Here is an 18823-nt window from a genome sequence, read left to right as displayed (position 1 = left end):
CCCCCTCCCCCCTTATCTGAGTCTTCCATGTGTTTCATTAGACAGCCTCTAGATGGTGCTGTGGTCTAGCACCTTTTCTTGCAGGTTTTCTTCTTTTCATGAGGGAACTCAAGCACAGTAATTTCATACCTCATTATCTCCTATCTTTTTTTAAAAAATGGAATAAATTTAGTGCGGGAGATGTCCTGGAGGTTGGTTGATGACATCATCTAAAGGACCCACAAACCTCCATGAGTGACCAGTCTCAATAGTAGGATAAATGCTCCGTGTGAAAAAGCCCCTCTAGTTGTTGCCCCAAGGCAAGCTGCGCAAGCATTAACAGGGAGGGGAAGAGGAGATAAGAAGACAAAGGGCCCACCAGAGAGGACCTTGTATCAGAGGGGACTGCAGAATGGGTGGGTTGCTCCTCTTTTTCCAAATGCAGCTGAGCTTCCATGAAATTGCAGCATTTAGGGTTCATTTGTAACAGCACCCTTCATCTGCAACCATCAGGTTCACCTGGCTCAGGATTTTAAGGAACAAATAACGGTTTAAAACATATCTATATCCTGGATGGGGCGAACAGTGGGACTGGGACCTCTCTCAAGGCATCTACAACTCTCTGGAAAAAATATGTAAACTCTACTATGCTCTTATTTATTTATGTGTTGTGATTTTATTTTTCCAAATGTATATCCTGCCCATCAAAGAATCTTCCCAAGTTGCCAAAACAAAATTCAACAAAATCCGTTTGGTACATTCTTGCAAACATGTTTTTTGTCCAGCCACACACCTGCACACAGAGAGTTCAGGATGTGGTGGAGGTCTTTCTTCCCTTCATAATTATTAACAACATGGTGTTTTCCTCTTCTTCTTCTTGCCAACACACCAGGGATTTCTCCCAAAGATTGCCTTTGAGGCCAATAACATAAACATCAGGATCAGGCAAAATAAGGGGCAATTTCTTGCCCCAAGGTTAAAATTTGTGATGCATAAATACATTGCACACCACTGAGAGCTTGGGCTGTGGTTCAGGGCAGTCAGGGATGCTGCTTGAATGACAGTTAACATCACTCCCTGTGGATCAGAAGCCCTGGCTGGGCTTCCTCTGTGTTAGCGAAGACACTGGCTGCAGTCTTGGTCTTGTGAGAGGGCTTGGGGTTCTTCTAAGGGGACAGCCACAGGGGAGAGAACTGCGGCAGGAACGCCAAGATGATATTGCTCCAGCTGTTCCTGTTTCTGAGGCTGCACTCTGCAGCCCAGGGGATGCTGACGTCAAAATGCCACATGAATTTAAGGAGAGATCAGTATAATCCTTGGAATCTTTACAGACGAGGACAGCACCTCATTAGTGGGATTTTACCTTCACTAAATGCAGTAGTACAACTAAGATCATTCTTCCAGCCTCCTTCTATCTCCGTTAAAATGTAAGTAATGACACAGTGATGTCTTTTATGCTCCTCCGCCCAGATTTGATTTCTTAGCTCTATTGGAAGGAGACAATAATTATGTCCCTGCCTCTATCTCTGGTGGTTGAAAGGCAAACCCACCAGTATGCACATTCTGCTATTTTCACTCTTTGTAACTGCTGATGTTAAGTTTGAACAGTGACTGACTTAGGATATCAGTGAGTACAGAATCATAGAATCATAGAATAGTAGGGTTGGAAGGGGCCTACAAGGCCAACGAGTCCAACCCCCTGCTCAGTGCAGGAATCCAAGTCAGAGCATCCCTGACAGGTGGCTGTCCAGCCTCATCTTGAAGGCCTCCAGTGTGGGTAGAAGTGTGAGTAGAAGAGTGTGAGTAGAATTCCAGTGTGAGTAGAAGAGTGAAGGTTGGGTTTTTTTTCTAGCGTGGTTTTAACACAAAAGAGCAAACACTTCCTCGCCTTTTAAACAATGTGACTGGATATTGGCTAAGTAAGTTCCTTCTCAGATAAACACATGATCTCCTCTGATGAATGCGTCCTTCCTACATCACCAGGAAACCACTTCCATTCAAGAACAAAGTGGTATCAACAATATGCAAGTTCACTGAGTTCTGGTATTGGCAGCAGGAATTCTTTTATGCAGGCTCTGAGATCTGGCTTGCGTTTTCATCTTTTACTTCAACATCTCAAGCAATTTTACATGATTGCAAAATATGATATAAGAGCCTAACCACATACAAAAACACAGAGTTGATGTTACAAGCAAACGCATTTCAAGACACTTTTATAAAAAATAAATAATGTTTCAGGACCATGCCTTTCCTTTAAAAAGAGTGAAATGTCTTATCCTTAGGACATTTCTGAGCTGGAGCAAAAGGAGAAGAGAAGTCAAGGTAAGAACAGGTCCTGACTTTTCCCAGCTCTCCTTCTATAATGAGATGACTTCCTTTATCTCATTATGTAATACTTGAAAAAGAACAGAACTCAAGATCAGCACTCATTAAAAACTGACTGTTCCCCTCTATGATACCCAGCTATTACGAGAGCATTTATTAGCATCAGTCTGGTTCCATCTTATCCAATGCATCCATGTATCTCATTATTTCTATGCTCTTTTATGAAATGTATAGCTTACGAGAGAAGTAGGGACCCAAATATGTTCATATTTCAATCAACAATTCAATATTTGATTGGTTAGAAGAGGTGAATACTATACTGAACAATTCATCTTCTCTGTTTCTTCTCAATTTTAAGCAACGTGATAATTTCTTTAATATTTTATCTACTTTTCATACAAGAGATATTCAAAAAAAAGAAAGGAAGTCATTATTATCCTTTCAGGTATCTTTTTTAAAATGTTGAATAACATAAAATCAGAATTATTTGTATTTTTATATCACAAAAACATATTTATTAAGTAAAGAAGATTACCATGACCAAAATAAATACACACTCCAAATATTATATTAAATACTCACAACTTCTTGTATCACAGATTGTGTTGGGTCTTTCAACAACTAACAACATTTTAAAAAAGAAGTGTTGACTCAAAAGTCCTTCCAGCTCATGAAATTTTTCTTGACAACTTCTGGAATAGATGTTTCTAATACAGTTGAAACAGAGTCTTGAATATCAAACAAGTTAATTTCACATCTCTTAACTTAACTTGTATTTTGGAAAACAAAGACAGCTGTAGTGCATGTCAAATCGTTGGTTTCAAAGGAAGTTTCAGCTCCTTATAACATGCAACATATGTGTTATGAAGCTACTGGTATGTTATACTCCAAATAACTACATGGGATCCATCACTTAAACGTTAACTTGAAATCAAAGTTATGGTGAGTTAGAAAAAAACACACATTTCAGTTATAGTGAATTAGAAAACAAACAAAAAAAAGTTTCCCTAAGTATAAGTTTCCTAATTCTACTGCTTATAATAATGACACCTGTTTAGCTAATAGCATGAAACTTGGCATCCATAATCAAACCAATGAGGTCTATAGCTGTTCAAATGTTTAAAACAACCTCATAAAAATTCCCACAATGCTATTGCATCAGTATCGTACAAGTGTTTGTGCCTGTAAGGATCTGTGGTAAAGGGTGTGTTGGCTCTGTTACCGCTGGTCACCCATCAAGACTTTTCAGTGTGAACAGACTGGACTTCTCACCGTCCCACAATGTCTGGGCAGTCTCTGTACTCCCCAGAATGAACAGTGTGTAAGGAACACTGACTCTGAAGACTTGGCATATTCGACTTCAAACAAACATGAAATGTAGGTGACCCTGTTTGCTAATTAGAACAGAATGCAAGTATAATGGTAGGGTGATTCTTCTATTAGGAGTAACCGAAAGTCACAGTATAGGGAGTCAGCTTTTGAGATACCCAGAATGCTTCTTTTTGCTGAGCTCTAATACAAAAGGAGGGTCTAGAGCTGTTTGCAACCCCCTTTGCAAATTTATAATGAAGTGTGTGGCTTCCAAATGAAGGCTGAAATTCTCCATTAATTGGACAGTAAGTCCCATGATTATGTCCTTTGCAGCCAAAGATGGAGAAGCTCCATACAGTCAGTAAAAACAAGACCTGGAGCTGACTGTGGCTCAGATCATGAGCTGCTTCTTGCAAAATTTCGGCTTAAATTGAAGAACGTCGGGAAAACCACTAAACCGTTCAGGTATGACCTAAATCATATCCCTGATGAATATACAGTGGAGGTGAGGAATAGATTTCAGGGATTAGACCTGATAGACAGAGTGCCTGAGGAACTATGGACGGAGGTCCGTAACATTGTTCAGGAGGCAGCAACGAAATCCATCCCAAAGAAAAAGAAATGCAAGAAAGCAAAGTGGCTGTCTGATGAGGCTTTACAAGTAGCTCACGAAAGAAGGGAAGCGAAAAGCAAGGGAGAAAGGGGAAGATATACCCAACTGAATGCAGAGTTCCAGAGAATAGCAAGGAGAGACAAGAAGGCCTTCTTAAATGAACAATGCAAAGAAATCGAGGAAAACAACAGAATGGGAAAGACTAGAGATCTCTTCAAGAAAATTGGAGATCTCAAGGGAACGTTTTGTGCAAAGACGGGCATGATAAAGGGCAAAGAAGGCAGGGACCTAACAGAAGCAGATGAGATTAAGAAGAGGTGGCAAGAATACACAGAAGAACTATACAGGAAAGAGCTGAATGTCCCTGATAGCCATGATAGTGCGGTCATTGAACTTGAGCCGGACATCCTAGAGAGTGAAGTCAAGTGGGCCTTAGGAAGCATTAGTAACAACAAAGCTAGCGGAGATGACAGTATTCCAGCCGAGCTATTTAAAATCCTAAAAGATGATGCTGTTAAAGTGCTGCATTCAATATGCCAACAAATCTGGAACACTCAACAGTGGCCACAAGACTGGAAAAGGTCAGTTTACATTCCAATTCCAAAGAAGGGCAACGCCAAAGAGTGTTCAAACTACCGCACAATTGCGCTCATTTCACATGCCAGCAAGGTGATGCTCAAAATCCTACAAGCTAGGCTTCAGCAGTATGCGAACCGAGAATTACCGGAAGTACAAGCTGGGTTTCGAAGAGGCAGAGGAACTAGAGATCAAATCGCCAACTTTTCTGGATCATGGAGAAAGCAAGAGAATTCCAGAAAAACATCTATTTCTGCTTCATTGACTACGCTAAAGCCTTTGATTGTGTGGATCACAACAAACTGTGGCAAATTCTTAAAGTGATGGGAGTACCAGACCACCTTACCTGTCTCCTGAGAAACCTGTACGAGGGTCAAGAAGCAACAGTAAGAACCAGAGATGGAACAACCGATTGGTTCAAAATTGGGAAAGGAGTACGACAAGGCTGCATATTGTCACCCTGCTTATTTAACTTATATGCAGAGTACATCATGAGAAATGCCGGGTTGGATGAATCAGAGGTCGGAATTAAGATTGCCGGGAGAATTATCAACAACCTCCGATATGCAGACGATACCACCCTAATGGCAGAAAGCGAAGAGGATCTAAAGAGCCTCTTGTTGAGGGTGAAAGAAGAGAGTGCAAAAGCTGGTTTGAAACTCAACATTAAAAAAACGAAGATCATGGCATCTGGCCCCATCACTTCCTGGCATATGGAAGGGGAAGAAATGGAAGCAGTGACAGATTTTACTTTCTTGGGTTCCAAGATCACCGCAGACGGTGACTGTAGCCATGAAATTAAAAGACGCTTGCTCCTTGGGAGGAAAGCTATGGTCAACCTAGACAGCATAGTAAGAAGCAGAGACATCACCTTGCCGACAAAGGTCCGTCTAATCAAAGCTATGGTTTTCCCAGTAGTAATGTATGGCTGTGAGAGCTGGACTATAAGGAAGGCTGAGCGCCGAAGAATTGATGCTTTCGAACTGTGGTGCTGGAGAAGACTCTTACGAGTCCCCTGGACTGCAAGGAGGTCAAATCAGTCCATCCTAAAGGAAATCAACCCTGAGTGCTCATTGGAAGGACAGATAATGAAGCTGAAGCTCCAATATTTTGGCCACCTAATGCGAAGAGAAAACTCCCTGGAAAAGACCCTGATGCTGGGAAAGACTGAAGGCAAAAGGAGAAGGGGACGGCAGAGGATGAGATGGCTAGATGGCATCACGGATGCAATGAATATGAACTTGAGCACGCTCCGGGAGAGAGCGCAGGACAGGAAGGCCTGGCGTGCTATGGTCCATGGGGTCACGAAGAGTCGGACACGACTGAACGACTGAACAACAACAACAACAACAACAAGTCCCATGAAACAAAATCCAACATACAGCTAAGAAAACCTGTGATGGGAGGTGGCTCCACCATACCCATTTATTTTATTTCTTTCTTACATTTCTATCCCACCTTTCTTACATGGTGGAACTCAAGGTGGCTACGTGTGGTTCCCAGGTGGTCTCCCTTCCAAGCACTGACCAGACCCAGACCTGCTTAGCTTCAGCGAGGTGGCTGCCTCATGTGCCTTCAGACTATGAGGATTATAGTTTATAGCAGCTGTGTTTATGAATCATGTTCTTAGGTCCATCATAGTTTTCCCTACATTTTTCTAGGTTCTCACTTTATGCAATATATAGGGAAAACTACAATGGACCTTAGAATGCTATTCCATAACCACAAATCTGTGATTCCTACCAAAACACAGGGGCAGCCTGTTGCAAGACATTTCCACTCTCCTGCACATAGTCTCTTGGATTTACACTTGGTTCCAATAGAACAGACAGAAGATCCTAACATGCTTGAAAAAAGGGAACATTTTTGGATCTACAAACTCAGAACTCTTAAACCCAATGGCCTTAATCTAGAGGACAATTCGTAGGCATTATACCACTCATACCTCTATTTTGTTTTGTTTTATTTTTTTATCCTAAGGAACATTCATCTCCACGCATTCCAAACTGCCACTCCTGATACCTTTTTAACAACACAGCTACTGATGAAGGCAGAAGTCAAAGCTTTAGCTCAAAATATTGTCTTTAATACTCTGCTGTTAGTCTTTCTATCATTCATAGATGACAGAGAGAGAAAGAGAGAGGGGGGGGCAGGCAGGCAGGCAGGCAGGTTAATATAAATGTTGTACAAAATAATGTGGCATGCACTAGCTCATTACATGTCAGAAGCTCTGCAGGGAGGGTTCCCTTCCTTCCACACCTTACTGAGAAGGTATCTTAAAAGTATCAGACAACAAGAGAGCTTCAGCTATGGGTCAGTATAGAAATGTAATAACAATAAATAAAAAGATACAGTAAAGAAAGCTTCCCCAGGTCCCCTTGCAGCAATGCCTTCTCTGTTTCACAAACAATAGTTTGAGTCTGATTGAATCCTTTGAAGGTTGTACACTTCTCCAGCATGGGAGTACACACATCTGCCTTACTTTTGTTTTTCAGAGGCAAACGGTTACTTGATTTGTAGCAATGTTACCCCTCATCCACCTCAACACATACAAACACTCAGTGGCAGCTGGTATCCAGTATGGCTGGTGGGGTGGATGTTGGGTGAGCAGAGATGGAACCACATGGTCAACACAGGCAGAGCCAAGAGGTCACCCAATGCAGAGCCAAGGGGTAAACTTTATGCCAGGGCAACAAAGGCAGAGGAGCTTTTAAGGCATCAAAGTTGGCTATCCATGGAGCATAGGAGTTTAAGACATAACATGGTGCAAATGCAGAAACAAAGGCAGAAGAGTTTTTAAAGTAATGAAGTTGGCCATCGATGTGGCGTAGGAGTTATTTAGACATAACATAGCGCTATGTGGAAACAAAGGCAGATTCCCATATGTTCCCCATCTTTCAATGTGCTGGAAAGACACTCAGACATGTTGACTGGATAAATGCATGTTGCAGTCATGATGAAGGGGTTAAATTTATTGGTGTCCTAAACAACTGTGCCCTAGAACATGGAAGTGACCGAAGGGGAGGTGACTGACCCTGGATTGATTCCTAAGTGGCACTATCCAGGACCCAGAGTGAGATGTGAGGTCACAAGCATGGGTAGCATGCAGTGTCAAGGAAGCTGTGAGAGAAAGAAGGCTTCCTTCAAAAAATGGAAATATTGTCCAAACCAAGAAAACAAACATGAACATGAATTCACACAAAGGAAATGCAAGCAGACCATAAGTGATGCAAAAAGGCATTTTGAGGAGTAGATTGCTAACAACTTCAAGGCCAACAACAAAGAACATCAGAAGCAGATAACAGCTGGGATGCAGTTGGACTTTTAGAGGACAACTTACTTAAAAGAGCACTAAAGGAGGATAAGGGCAATTCAGAGGACAAATGAATTCTTTTCATCTGTCTTAACTGTAAAAGATGTAGGATAGATACCTGTGCCTGAACTGATGTTCGTAGGGTAGAGTCCAAGGAACTGACACAAAAAGGTGAAGTTCTCAACCTTACTGACAAATTGAAAGCTAAGAAACCACTGGGCACAGATGGTATCCATCCTAGAGTTCTTAAAAAACTCAAATGTGAAATTGCTGAGCTTCCAACACAAATATGTAACATGTCCTTAAGATCAGCAACTGGACTGGACTGGAGAATGGCCAATGCAACACCATTTTTACAAAAGGGATCCAGGAGGATTCCAGGAAATTACTGAACACAAAGCTTAAGATTTGTTTTGGTAAATTGGTGGAAAGCATGATTAAAGATATGATTAGTAAACACATAGAAAAAACATCAACCTGGCTTCCACAAAGGTAAGTCATGTCTGCCTAATCATTTAGAGTTCTTTGAGAGTGTCACTAAATATGTGGACAGCAGTGATCTTGTTGACATTATTGACTTGGACATCCTTAAGACCTTTGATGAAGTCTCTGAGCAAACTCTTGACCAAACATAGCAGTCATGGAATAAGATGAGAGTTCCTCTCATGGATGAGTAACTGGTTAAGGAACAGAAAGCAGAAAGTAGGAATTAATGCTAAATTCTCTCAGTGGAGGGATGTAAACAGTAGGGTCCCACAGGGATCTGTATTGGGACCAAGGCTTTTCCACTTATTCAAAAATTATCTGGAATTGAGAGTGAGACATGAAGTGGGCAAGTTTGCTGGTGACACCAAATTATTTTGGGTGGAGAAGAAGAAGTAGAAGAGGAAGAGGAAGAGATTGCAAAGTGCTCCAAAAGGAACTCTCCAAAATGGGAGAAGGAGAATCACAATGGTCAAAGTGGTTCATTGTGTAAAGTTATGCATGTTGGGGCAAAAAATTCTAACTTCACATGTACACTGATGGGATATCAGCTAGCAGTGTCAGACTAAGGAATAGATCTTGGGTCTCTAGTGATGAAAATGTTGACCCAGAGTGTGGGTGTTGTGAAAAAGTCTAATTCAGTGTTAGGCATAATTCAAAAAGGAATTGAAAATAGAAGTGCAAGATCATACTTCCCTTACACAAACCTATGGTGTGAGCACACTGGGAATACTGTATATAATTCTGGTCATCACACCTAAAAAGGATATTGCAGAGTTGGGAAAGGTGCAGAAAAGGGCAACTAAAATGATCCAGGAGATAGAGCAACTCCCCTATGAAGGAAGGTTACAACCTCTGGGACTGTTTAGCTAAGGGAAAAGCTGTTCCTCCCATCACAAAATATTTCACCTGAGCCATCTATACACATCCATGTCCTCTTTAGGATGTATCTGGCCAATTCAAAGGGCTTTGACTTTTGATCTTGGGCCCATCTCTTCATAGGGATGACGAGGAATTCCGCCACGGACTCCAGTGAGGCCAGATTCTTTAGAATCTGCCCCCCCCCGGAGTCCATGGTGGAACGGCCTCCCCCGCACCCCACAGAATCCCCCCAGGACGGCCCTACCTGGTGGTGGATGCGGCAGCAGTGGCTCCGGTGGCGGATGAAGCGGCGGTGGAGGCAGCGGTGGCGGCGGCGGCTCCGGTTGCTGCCAGGCTGCTGCGGCCGCAAATGGCGGCCGTCATAGTGGCCGCCATTTGCATCCCTACACTAGCCCGTGATAGGCTATGTATATATTTACGTAGCCTATCACAGCTAAAGCAGGGACGCGAATGGTGTCCCTTTTGCCATTTGCGTTCCCCCTTTAGCCTTGATAGGCTACATAAATATTTATGTAGCCTATTATGGGCTAGCTTAGGGATGCAAATGGAATCCCCTATGCAGGACGCCATTTGCGGCTGCAGCAGCCTGCGGGTGGAGGCCCCACTGTGGGTTGGCCAGGCTGGCGGCTCTGCAGACTGGCTGAGGAGCGGAGCTGGCCGGGCAAGATTCCGGGGGGGGGGGAGGAATGGATCGCCTCCCCCCCCATTGAGGATTCCGAGGGGAGGAACGGATCACCTCCCCCCACCTGTGGACCCCAGCGGAGCCAGGTAAGTGGGGTTTCGTACACCCCTATCTCTTCAGCATGAGCTTGCGGTTTCTGATCCCAGGCATAAATAGGTTTCTGCTGTTTCCAGAAACCTGTTTGGGCATCCAGATAGGAAGCCCCTTCCTGGATCAGATTTCGAAAAGCTACTCTTCTTTTGTAGTGCTTTTGACTAAGTCAGCAGGGAGGCTAGAGGCTGAAATTGACAGAGAGAGAGGCAAGGAAAGTGTTCACATATTTATGGTTGGTTTATGGCAGACGTCTCTTTAAATATGCACCCTCTCTTTATTGGAACATGTTAATAATACTCCCTTTCTCTTCCATTTTATACAGACCTCACATTTTCAGAGTTGTAATGGTTGTGCTTTGTCAGTGGCCCTGTTCACATGTAACAGTAAGCTATGATGGTTAGGCGCTTTTTTTTGCTAACCATGGTGGCCTATCGTGTCCTGGGCAGGGGGGGGGGACCATGCATTTGGGACTCGGGTATCTCAAGGGCTGCCTTCTCCTGCATGGACCTGCCTGTGTATCGAAACAGCAATCCTATGGAGACAGAGATCCATCCCACCTCCCTTGCAGCTGGCACAGAAAGATCCACACTGGCTGCCCTCCAGGGTCAGAAAAGCGACCTTAGAGGAGGAGGAAAGGGGGTATTCTGGTGGGTGGGGAGGGGAGGGGAGGAGACAGGAGAGGCCAGGGTGTGAGTTTTCCTGAGTCTGCTCCAACCTCTTTCCTCCCGCTCCAAAGCACCCTTGCTAGACTAGTCCTCCTGCACTGCATTGGATGATTGGATGCCTCTGAGTTTGGGGACTTCTGATCACCGAGGGCTCAAGCCTTGGTGATCTTAACTAAAGGTCAGAGTTGGAAGGCCTTTTCCAGATGCTTCCGCAGAGATTAGGGAGGCACCAGCAATCAGGGAAGTCATACAATGCAACAATGTGGTTTATTATTATTAAATTTATTATTAAATTTATTAATCGCCCATCTGGCTGGTCACCCAGCCACTCTGGGCCATGTACAACATACAATAAAAACAGTTTAAAACAATAAAATTCTACAATAAAAACATTTTCTAAAATACCCTAACCCACCCCAAATGCCTGCCTGAACAACCACGTTTTTAATGCACAATGGAAGCTCATTAAAGAGGGGGCATGATGGAGTTCCCTAGGGAGGGAGTTCCACAGAGTGGGGGCCACCACAGAAAAGGCCCTCTCCCTTGTCCCCACCAGTCTAGCTGTCCTGGCTGATGGGACAGAGACAAGGCCATCCGAGGCTGATCTTGTTAAGCGGCCTGTCTGGTGTTGCTGGAGGCGCTCCTTAAGATAGGCTGGGCCGGAACCATATAGGGTTTTAAAGGTCAAAACCAACACCTTGAATTTGGCCCGGAAAACAACTGGTAACCAGTGCAACTCCTTCAGCACTGGAGTGATGTGATCTCGCCGGTGGCTGCCTTTAATCAGGCGAGCCGCCGCGTTCTGTACCAGCTGCAGTTTCTGAACCATCTTCAAGGGTAACCCCACATAGAGCACATTACAGTAGTCTAAATGAGAGGAGACCAGGGCATGTACTACCGATGGGAGCAGATGGTCGGGAAGGAAGGGGCGCAGCCACCGTATCAGATGGAGTTGATACAGCACTGTCTGACTCACAGCTGACACCTGAGCCTCCATGGACAGCTGGGAGTCCAAAATGACCCCCAGGCTGTGGACCTGGTCTTTCAAGGGTAGCCGTACCCCATTCAACACCAGGTCAACACCAGGTCAACATCCCCACCAAAAGTACCTCGGTCTTGTCAGGGTTCAGCTTCAGCTTATTCCTCCCCATCCAGCCACTCACCGTCTCCAGACATTTGGACAGGGATTCTATGGCCAACCTTGGTGAAGATTTGAATGAGAGGTAGAGCTGCGTGTCATCCGCATGTTGATGACACTGCACCCCCAACCTCCTGATGATAGTCCCCAGCAGCTTCACATAGATGTTAAATAGCATCAGGGAAAGGATAGAACCCTGTGGCACCCCACAAGTAAGTGGCCACGGGTCCGAAACCTCCTCTCCCAGTGCTACCCTCTGGTACCTGCCAGAGAGGAAGGACCGGAACCACCGCAATACGGTGTCTCCAATGCCCAACCCTTCCAGGCGGTCCAGGAGGATACCATGGTCAACGGTATCAAAAGCCGCTGAGAGGTCGAGGAGAACAAGGAAGGAGCATTCACCCCTATCCAGAGCCCTCCTCATATCATCTACAAAGGCGACCAAGGCTGTTTCTGTCCCATGCCCAAGCCTGAAGACCGACTGAAATGGGTCTAGATAATCAGTTTCTTCCAAGTGTGCCTTCAACTGCACCGCCACCACCTGCTCAATCACCTTGCCCCAATATGGCAGATTTGAGACTGGGCGAAAGTTGCTCAGAACTTGAGAATCCAAGGAGAGCTTCTTTAAGAGCGGTCTTATCACTGCCTCCTTGAGGGCTGATGGCATCACTCCCTCCTCGAGGGAGGCATTCACCACCGCCCTGATCCCCTCACCCAGTCTCTCTCTGCAGCCCATAATGAGCCAAGATGGGCAAGGATCAAGTAAGCAGGTGGTCGGCCGTACAGATGAAAGCACCTTGTCCACTTCATCAGGAGGAAGAAGATGGAACCGATCCCACAAAACCGGTGTGCCACAGGCTGCGTCTTGCTCACTAACTGTATCCACAGCATGCGGAGTAACACTCCTAATCTGATCAATTTTATCTGCAAAGTGCCTTGCCAAGGCCTCACAGGAGGCCTTAGAATGCTCCAGTGGTTCCGGAGCCACAGGACCAACCGGGCTCCGGACCACTTGGAACAGCCTCCTGGGACAGCACTCTGCAGACGCAATAGAGGCAGCATAATATTCCTTTTTTGCTGCCCTTACCGCCACATGATAGGCTGAAAATACAGCTCTAGCCCGTGTCACAGAACGCAACATAATATGACGTAATATTGCCTGAATATGCCTTTCAAGGAAGGTACATAATGAGGAATCTGCCATGTTTTATTAAACAGAAGGTGACAATGTGATACATATATTTTGCTACAGAATAGCAGACATAATTTATTTCCATGACCTGGCCTTCTTGTTTGCCGTCCATGAGATCAACCAGAATCCCAACCTCTTACCCAACACCACCCTGGGCTACAACATCTATGAGAACTATTACAATGCAAGAATCACGTATGACGCCATGCTAGACCTGCTGTCTCCTGGGCAGAAGAACATTCCAAACTACAGCTGCGGAAGAAGGAATAATCTGTTGGCTGCAGTGGAAGGCGCTGACCCTGAAATTTCCATCCACATTTCAGCCATGTTGGGCATCTACAAAATCCCACAGGTAGGAATAGAGGGAATGTTTCCTAGCTATGCTTTGCTTTAAAGCAACTTCTGCTGCTTCAGGAGGTGGGGGAGGAAGCTATGCTTTGTCTCTAGCTTTATATGACCTTTGAGCATATTTCCAGTAATAATAATAATAATAATAATAATAAGCATTATTATGATGATTATTATCAGCTTATACATTACCTTTTATATTTACGTCCCCTGGGAACCAGGGTGGAAAGAAGATGGCCACTGTCTTGCCCATGTAAGATGTCTGGGGGCTGTATATTGTATCCATGGCTTCAATATGTAAACTGGTGATGCTAAATTAACACACCTCTTTTGATTTATCACCAAAATTCCTTTGCAATTGAGAAGGTGTGATCATAGCTGTCTGTCTGTCTGTCTGTCTGTCTGTCTGTCTGTCTGTCAGGCTGTACTCTCATACATACCCAGGAACTTAATACTGTTTATTGGAGCAGGTAGAGGGGAGAACAGAAATCATTGAATTTTGGCAAATATATAATTCTGTATGCCATCCATTGAATGCGGAAAGATGAGAATGTTTGGAGGCATTTTAGTTTAGAAAAAGGCCAAGTCATTAATGACACTGGAGAGAGGCTCATGCAGATACTGACATCTTTTCTCACAAGGCAGTTTATAAAATCATGGATGATGTGCAGAATGCCGACAGAGAGGAGTTTTTCTCCCTCTGTCATAATACTTGAATGCAATGGTGTCATTCAATGAAACTGAATACTGGGATATTCAGGCCATGTATGTATTGCCCCGGCCATGGGCTTCGACCTCTTAATTTAGAAGTGCCAAGATAGTGATAAATCAGACCCAGGTTTACTTACAAGGGGTACTTTATTGAGTAACTTACAGCACACAGGTATAACCAATGGTTGGATCAGACAGCTTCTGTGAACCCAGAGCCATGAGGTACAATGGATTTTATAGCATACATGCTAGCATTGAGGCAGCATAATAGCAGCAAGCGCCCCCTAGTGTTCATTTCCAGCATAGACTAGCAGGGCTCAGTTCTCAACACAGCCTAAACAAACTTTGCTTCTCAGGCACATCTTGATAAGGCCGTCTGGCTCATTCGTGTGGAATGTATCAGCCTTTGGCTCATCTGAACATGCTCAGAGGCTTACTAGCAAAGGATTTGCACCAATAATGAACTTAAGCAAGCATTATGGATCTCTAGGCCCCTCTAACTAGGGATGTCAGAGACTTCTGCCACAGATCTCGGTGAGGCTGAATGCCAGTGCATTCGGCCCCCCGAAATCCATGGTGGAATGAAGCCCCCCGCCCCCCCCCGGCAAAATGAGCCTGGAATGGAGCACCTACCTGCTGCCGTCCACGCTGACTTGCAAATGGCGGCCGCATCTGCGGCCGCCATTCACTTCATCCATATAGCCGTGATAGGCTACATAAATACTTACATAGGCTAAAACAGCCAAAAAAAAAAAGGGGGGGGAACGCAAATGGTGGCCACCGTAGCCACCACCATTTGCGTTCGCTGTTTTTTGGGGTTTTTTTGCCGTGATAGGCTACGTAAATATTTATATAGCCTATCATGGCAAAATACAGGGATGCAAATGGCGGTGGCTATGGCAGCTGCCATTTGCGTCCCTGCAGGCTGCCCAGCGGCCAGATGTCCAGCTACGGATGGCCCTGGCTGGCAGCTCCGTGGAATCTCCATGGAGTGAAGCCAGCCAGAGAGAATTGGGGGGGAGGGATGGAGCGCCTCCCCCCCCCACCACGAATGTCACCCTTCGAAAAGATAAGTGACTTTCATACATCCCTTCCTCTAACACTACAAATGACTTGGTTATGCTCCTGAGGGCAACACAATATAACAAGAAGTATTTCTTTGCACAGTATGTCATTAGGTTGTGGATTTTGCAGCCAGCAGTATAGATGGCTCTCAAAAAACATAAGACAAATATCAATCAATCCATCAACAAATTTATTTATATAGCACTTTCCCACTCAGTCTGCTCAAAGTGGTTCACAACAACAAGCATTATGAAAAAGAACAAAAACCATACACATACACATTAAAGAAAAGTACTATTTCATAGCATGTACGTAATAAAAACATCCATATAAAAACAAATAATTCACTATGACAACCCAACACCAATGTAAAACACCCTGTGACCTTGCTAGTTAAGCTCACGACAGGGGAGTAAAATGCCCTGTGACCCTGAAAGGTCAGCATCAGGGATGGCGGAGAATTTCTCCCCGAAACTTCGGGGGGCCGAGCGCCAACGTGTTCAGCCCCCCAAACAAGTTTCAGGGAGAAATTCTCCGCACCCCCCCACCCCCCGCACCCCCCCCGGGACGGGACTTACCTTCGCCGATTGTCCCTCCCGGCGACGGGTCTGGCCGGCGGTTCGGCGGGTGTTCGTCCGGGGCAGGAGCGGCAGCCGGTCTTTCAACCAGCTGCCGCCGCCACCATTCCAATCAAAGGAAAAAAAAAATGCCCCCGTGATAGGCTACGTGATGATTAACGTAGCCTATCATGGCTAGATTTGCAAAGTCAGCCATGATAGGCTACGTAAATTGTCACGTAGCCTATCACGGGTGACTTTAAAAAAAAAAAAAGCGCGTACGGATAATGGCGGCCCCCATAGGGAGCCGCCATTCCCGTTCCTTATTTGGTCGCTGTAGTCTACGAAAATCTTTACGTAGACTACGGCGAAAATAAGGGCAACGCTATTGGCGTTGCCCTTATTTTCGCCGTAGTCTACGTAAAGATTTACGTAGACTACAGCGACTAAATAAGGAACCCGAATGGCGGCTCCCTATGGGGACCGGAATTTGTGTATGCCCTTTTTTTTTTTAAAGTCACCCGTGATAGGCTACGTGACGATTAACGTAGCCTATCATGGCTGACTTTGCAGATCTAGCCGTGATAGGCTACGTTAATTGTCACGTAGCCTATCACGGGGGCATTTAAAAAAAAAACTTTTGAGTTCGCGGCCGGGCGAGGCGAGGTGCCTCCTCCCCGGCCTGAATTTCGGCCGGGCGAGGCGGGAAGCCTCCCCCCCCCGGCCTGAACTTCGCGGGGGGAGCAGCGAAGCACCTCCCCCCCACCACGAACAAGCTTCGAGGACAGGTAAGTGACTTTCGTCCATCCCTAGTCAGCATACGACAGTGGAGTATGGCCTTTTAAAGAAATTCTGAAGGAAACAGGGCCAGCTGTCAATCCCAGGTAGGGCAGTAGGAAAGTCACTTACCTTTTAACGAAATTGATTCGCGGTGGGGGGGAGGCGCTCCGTCCCTCCCCCTGAAATTCTGGCTGGGGGGGGAGGCACTCCGTCCCTCCCCCCCCGAATCCTGGCCGGCTGGGTCCGCAAATGGCGGCGGCCGTAGCCAACGCCGTTTGTGTCCCTGCAGTCAGCCGTGATAGGCTACGTAAATGTTTATGTAGTCTATCATGGCTGATTTTTAAGGAAAAAAATGCATGTACGCAAATGGCGGCGCCCATGGGTGCCGCCATTTGGGTTCCTTATTTTGACACGTCTTAGGGCCACGGTGGCTTAGTGGTTAAGACGCTGAACTGCAGACTGGAAGGTCGGCAGGACAGCAGTTCGAGACCCAAGTGCTGCATGATGGAGTCAGCTCCCATCTTCACTCCCAGCTCCTGCCAACCTAGCAGTTTGAAAGCAAGAAATTGCAAGTAGATAAATAGGTACCGCTTCAGCAGGAAAGGTAACAGCGTTCTGTGCACCTCGGTGTTCAGTCATGCCGGCCACATGACCACGGAAGCGTCTTTGGACAGCGCTGGCTCTTCGGCTTAGAAACGGGGATGAGCACCGCACCCTAGAGTCGGACACGACTGGTTGGGGAGACCTTTACCTTTTTTTTTAGTCTACGTAAACATTTACGTAGACTAAGACGGCAAAAATAAGGGGAATGCAAATAGCGTAGCTGCTACGGTATTTGCGTTCTCCTTATTTTCGCCATCTTAGTCTACGTAAATGTTTACGTAGACTAAGACATGTCAAAATAAGGAACGCAAATGGTGGCACCCATGGGCGCCGCCATTTGCGTACATGTGTTTTTTTCTTTCTCTTTTAAAGAAAGAGAATTTCTTTCTTTAAAAGAGAAGATTTTCGAAGCCTATCATGGTATTTTTTAAAAATCTAGCCGTGATAGGCTACATAAATCTTTACGTAGCCTATCACGTTTTTTTTTTTTATTATTGGAAATGGCAGCGGCGGCAGCCAGTCGGAAGACCGGCTGCCGCAGCTGCCGCCACCACACCGCCGCCAAACCGCCGCCAGAGCTACCGCCGCCAGGAAGATTTGCCCAAGGTAAGTCCCGTCCCAGGGGGGGCGGGGGGGCAGACTGTTTCGCCACCGATTTTGGGGGGCCAAATGCACTGGCATTCGGCCTCCCCGAGATTCATGGCAAAATTCTCTGATATCCCTAATCCCAGGTGATGGCAGGTACAGGAGGAAACTCCCTCTGGCCCTGATGGCAAACAGCAGGGAGCAAAGCTCTCCACCTGATGATGGTGAGGAAAGCAGCTGCCAAAAGAGATCTTCTGGAGCACCATGAAGGAAGGCATGGCCAGTCCAAGGGGTTGATTGGAGAAGGATGAAATGCTCTCTGGTCTCAGCTCCATCCACACTGAAGGTGGAGGAGATGATCATCCATCACAACTAGTCATCAGTAAACCCTACCTTCAAAAGAAGAGGCAGTATGCCTCTGAATACATGTTGCTGGAGAGCAGGAGCAGAAGGATGCAGTTGCCTCATGGCCTACTTGTGGACTTCCTGGGAAACAAGAAGCTGGACTAGGCAGTCTTGTGGACCTCCAATGAATGGTAGCTCCTTTGCAGAGGATTGCAGGACCTATATTATGTTCCTTTCTAATAGGTGAGCTTTGACTCCCACCAAACAACAGCAATAATGACAACAACAGTAATCACTTTTATTCCTTACCAGGTCAGCTATGGTTTTGCTTCCCATGACCTTAAAGATAAAATCCAGTTCCCTTTTTTCTACCGGTTTGTCCCCAAGGACAGAGACCTGTACCTGGGGATGGTCAAATTGCTCCTACATTTCAGATGGGATTGGATCGGTCTCTTTGCTCCAGACAATGACAACGGAGAAAGGTTCATGCAGGTGCTGACACCTTTGCTCACCAGGCATGGCATCTGTGTTGCCATCTCACAAAGAATTCCAGAACTAATTCAATATCAAATGGACA

The 18823-nt window shown here is 45.6% G+C and overlaps 1 protein-coding gene across 1 annotated transcript in view; it reads left to right on the top strand.

Moving 5' to 3' along the window:
• Nucleotides 1-18823, top strand: part of LOC146356414 (vomeronasal type-2 receptor 26-like) — a 39674-nt gene that overhangs the window by 7196 nt on the left and 13655 nt on the right. Inside the window, exon 3 of the mRNA XM_084830102.1 lies at nucleotides 13313-13604. Within this exon, the coding sequence (XP_084686228.1) occupies nucleotides 13313-13604 (292 nt within the window). The remainder of the gene's footprint in view (nucleotides 1-13312; nucleotides 13605-18823) is intronic.

This window comes from Heloderma suspectum, chromosome 2, assembly GCF_057233095.1.
Source record: "Heloderma suspectum isolate Gila_16-S chromosome 2, 16-S_ref, whole genome shotgun sequence".
NCBI lineage: Eukaryota > Metazoa > Chordata > Lepidosauria > Squamata > Helodermatidae > Heloderma > Heloderma suspectum.
This window is presented reverse-complemented; position numbering and strand designations above follow the sequence as displayed.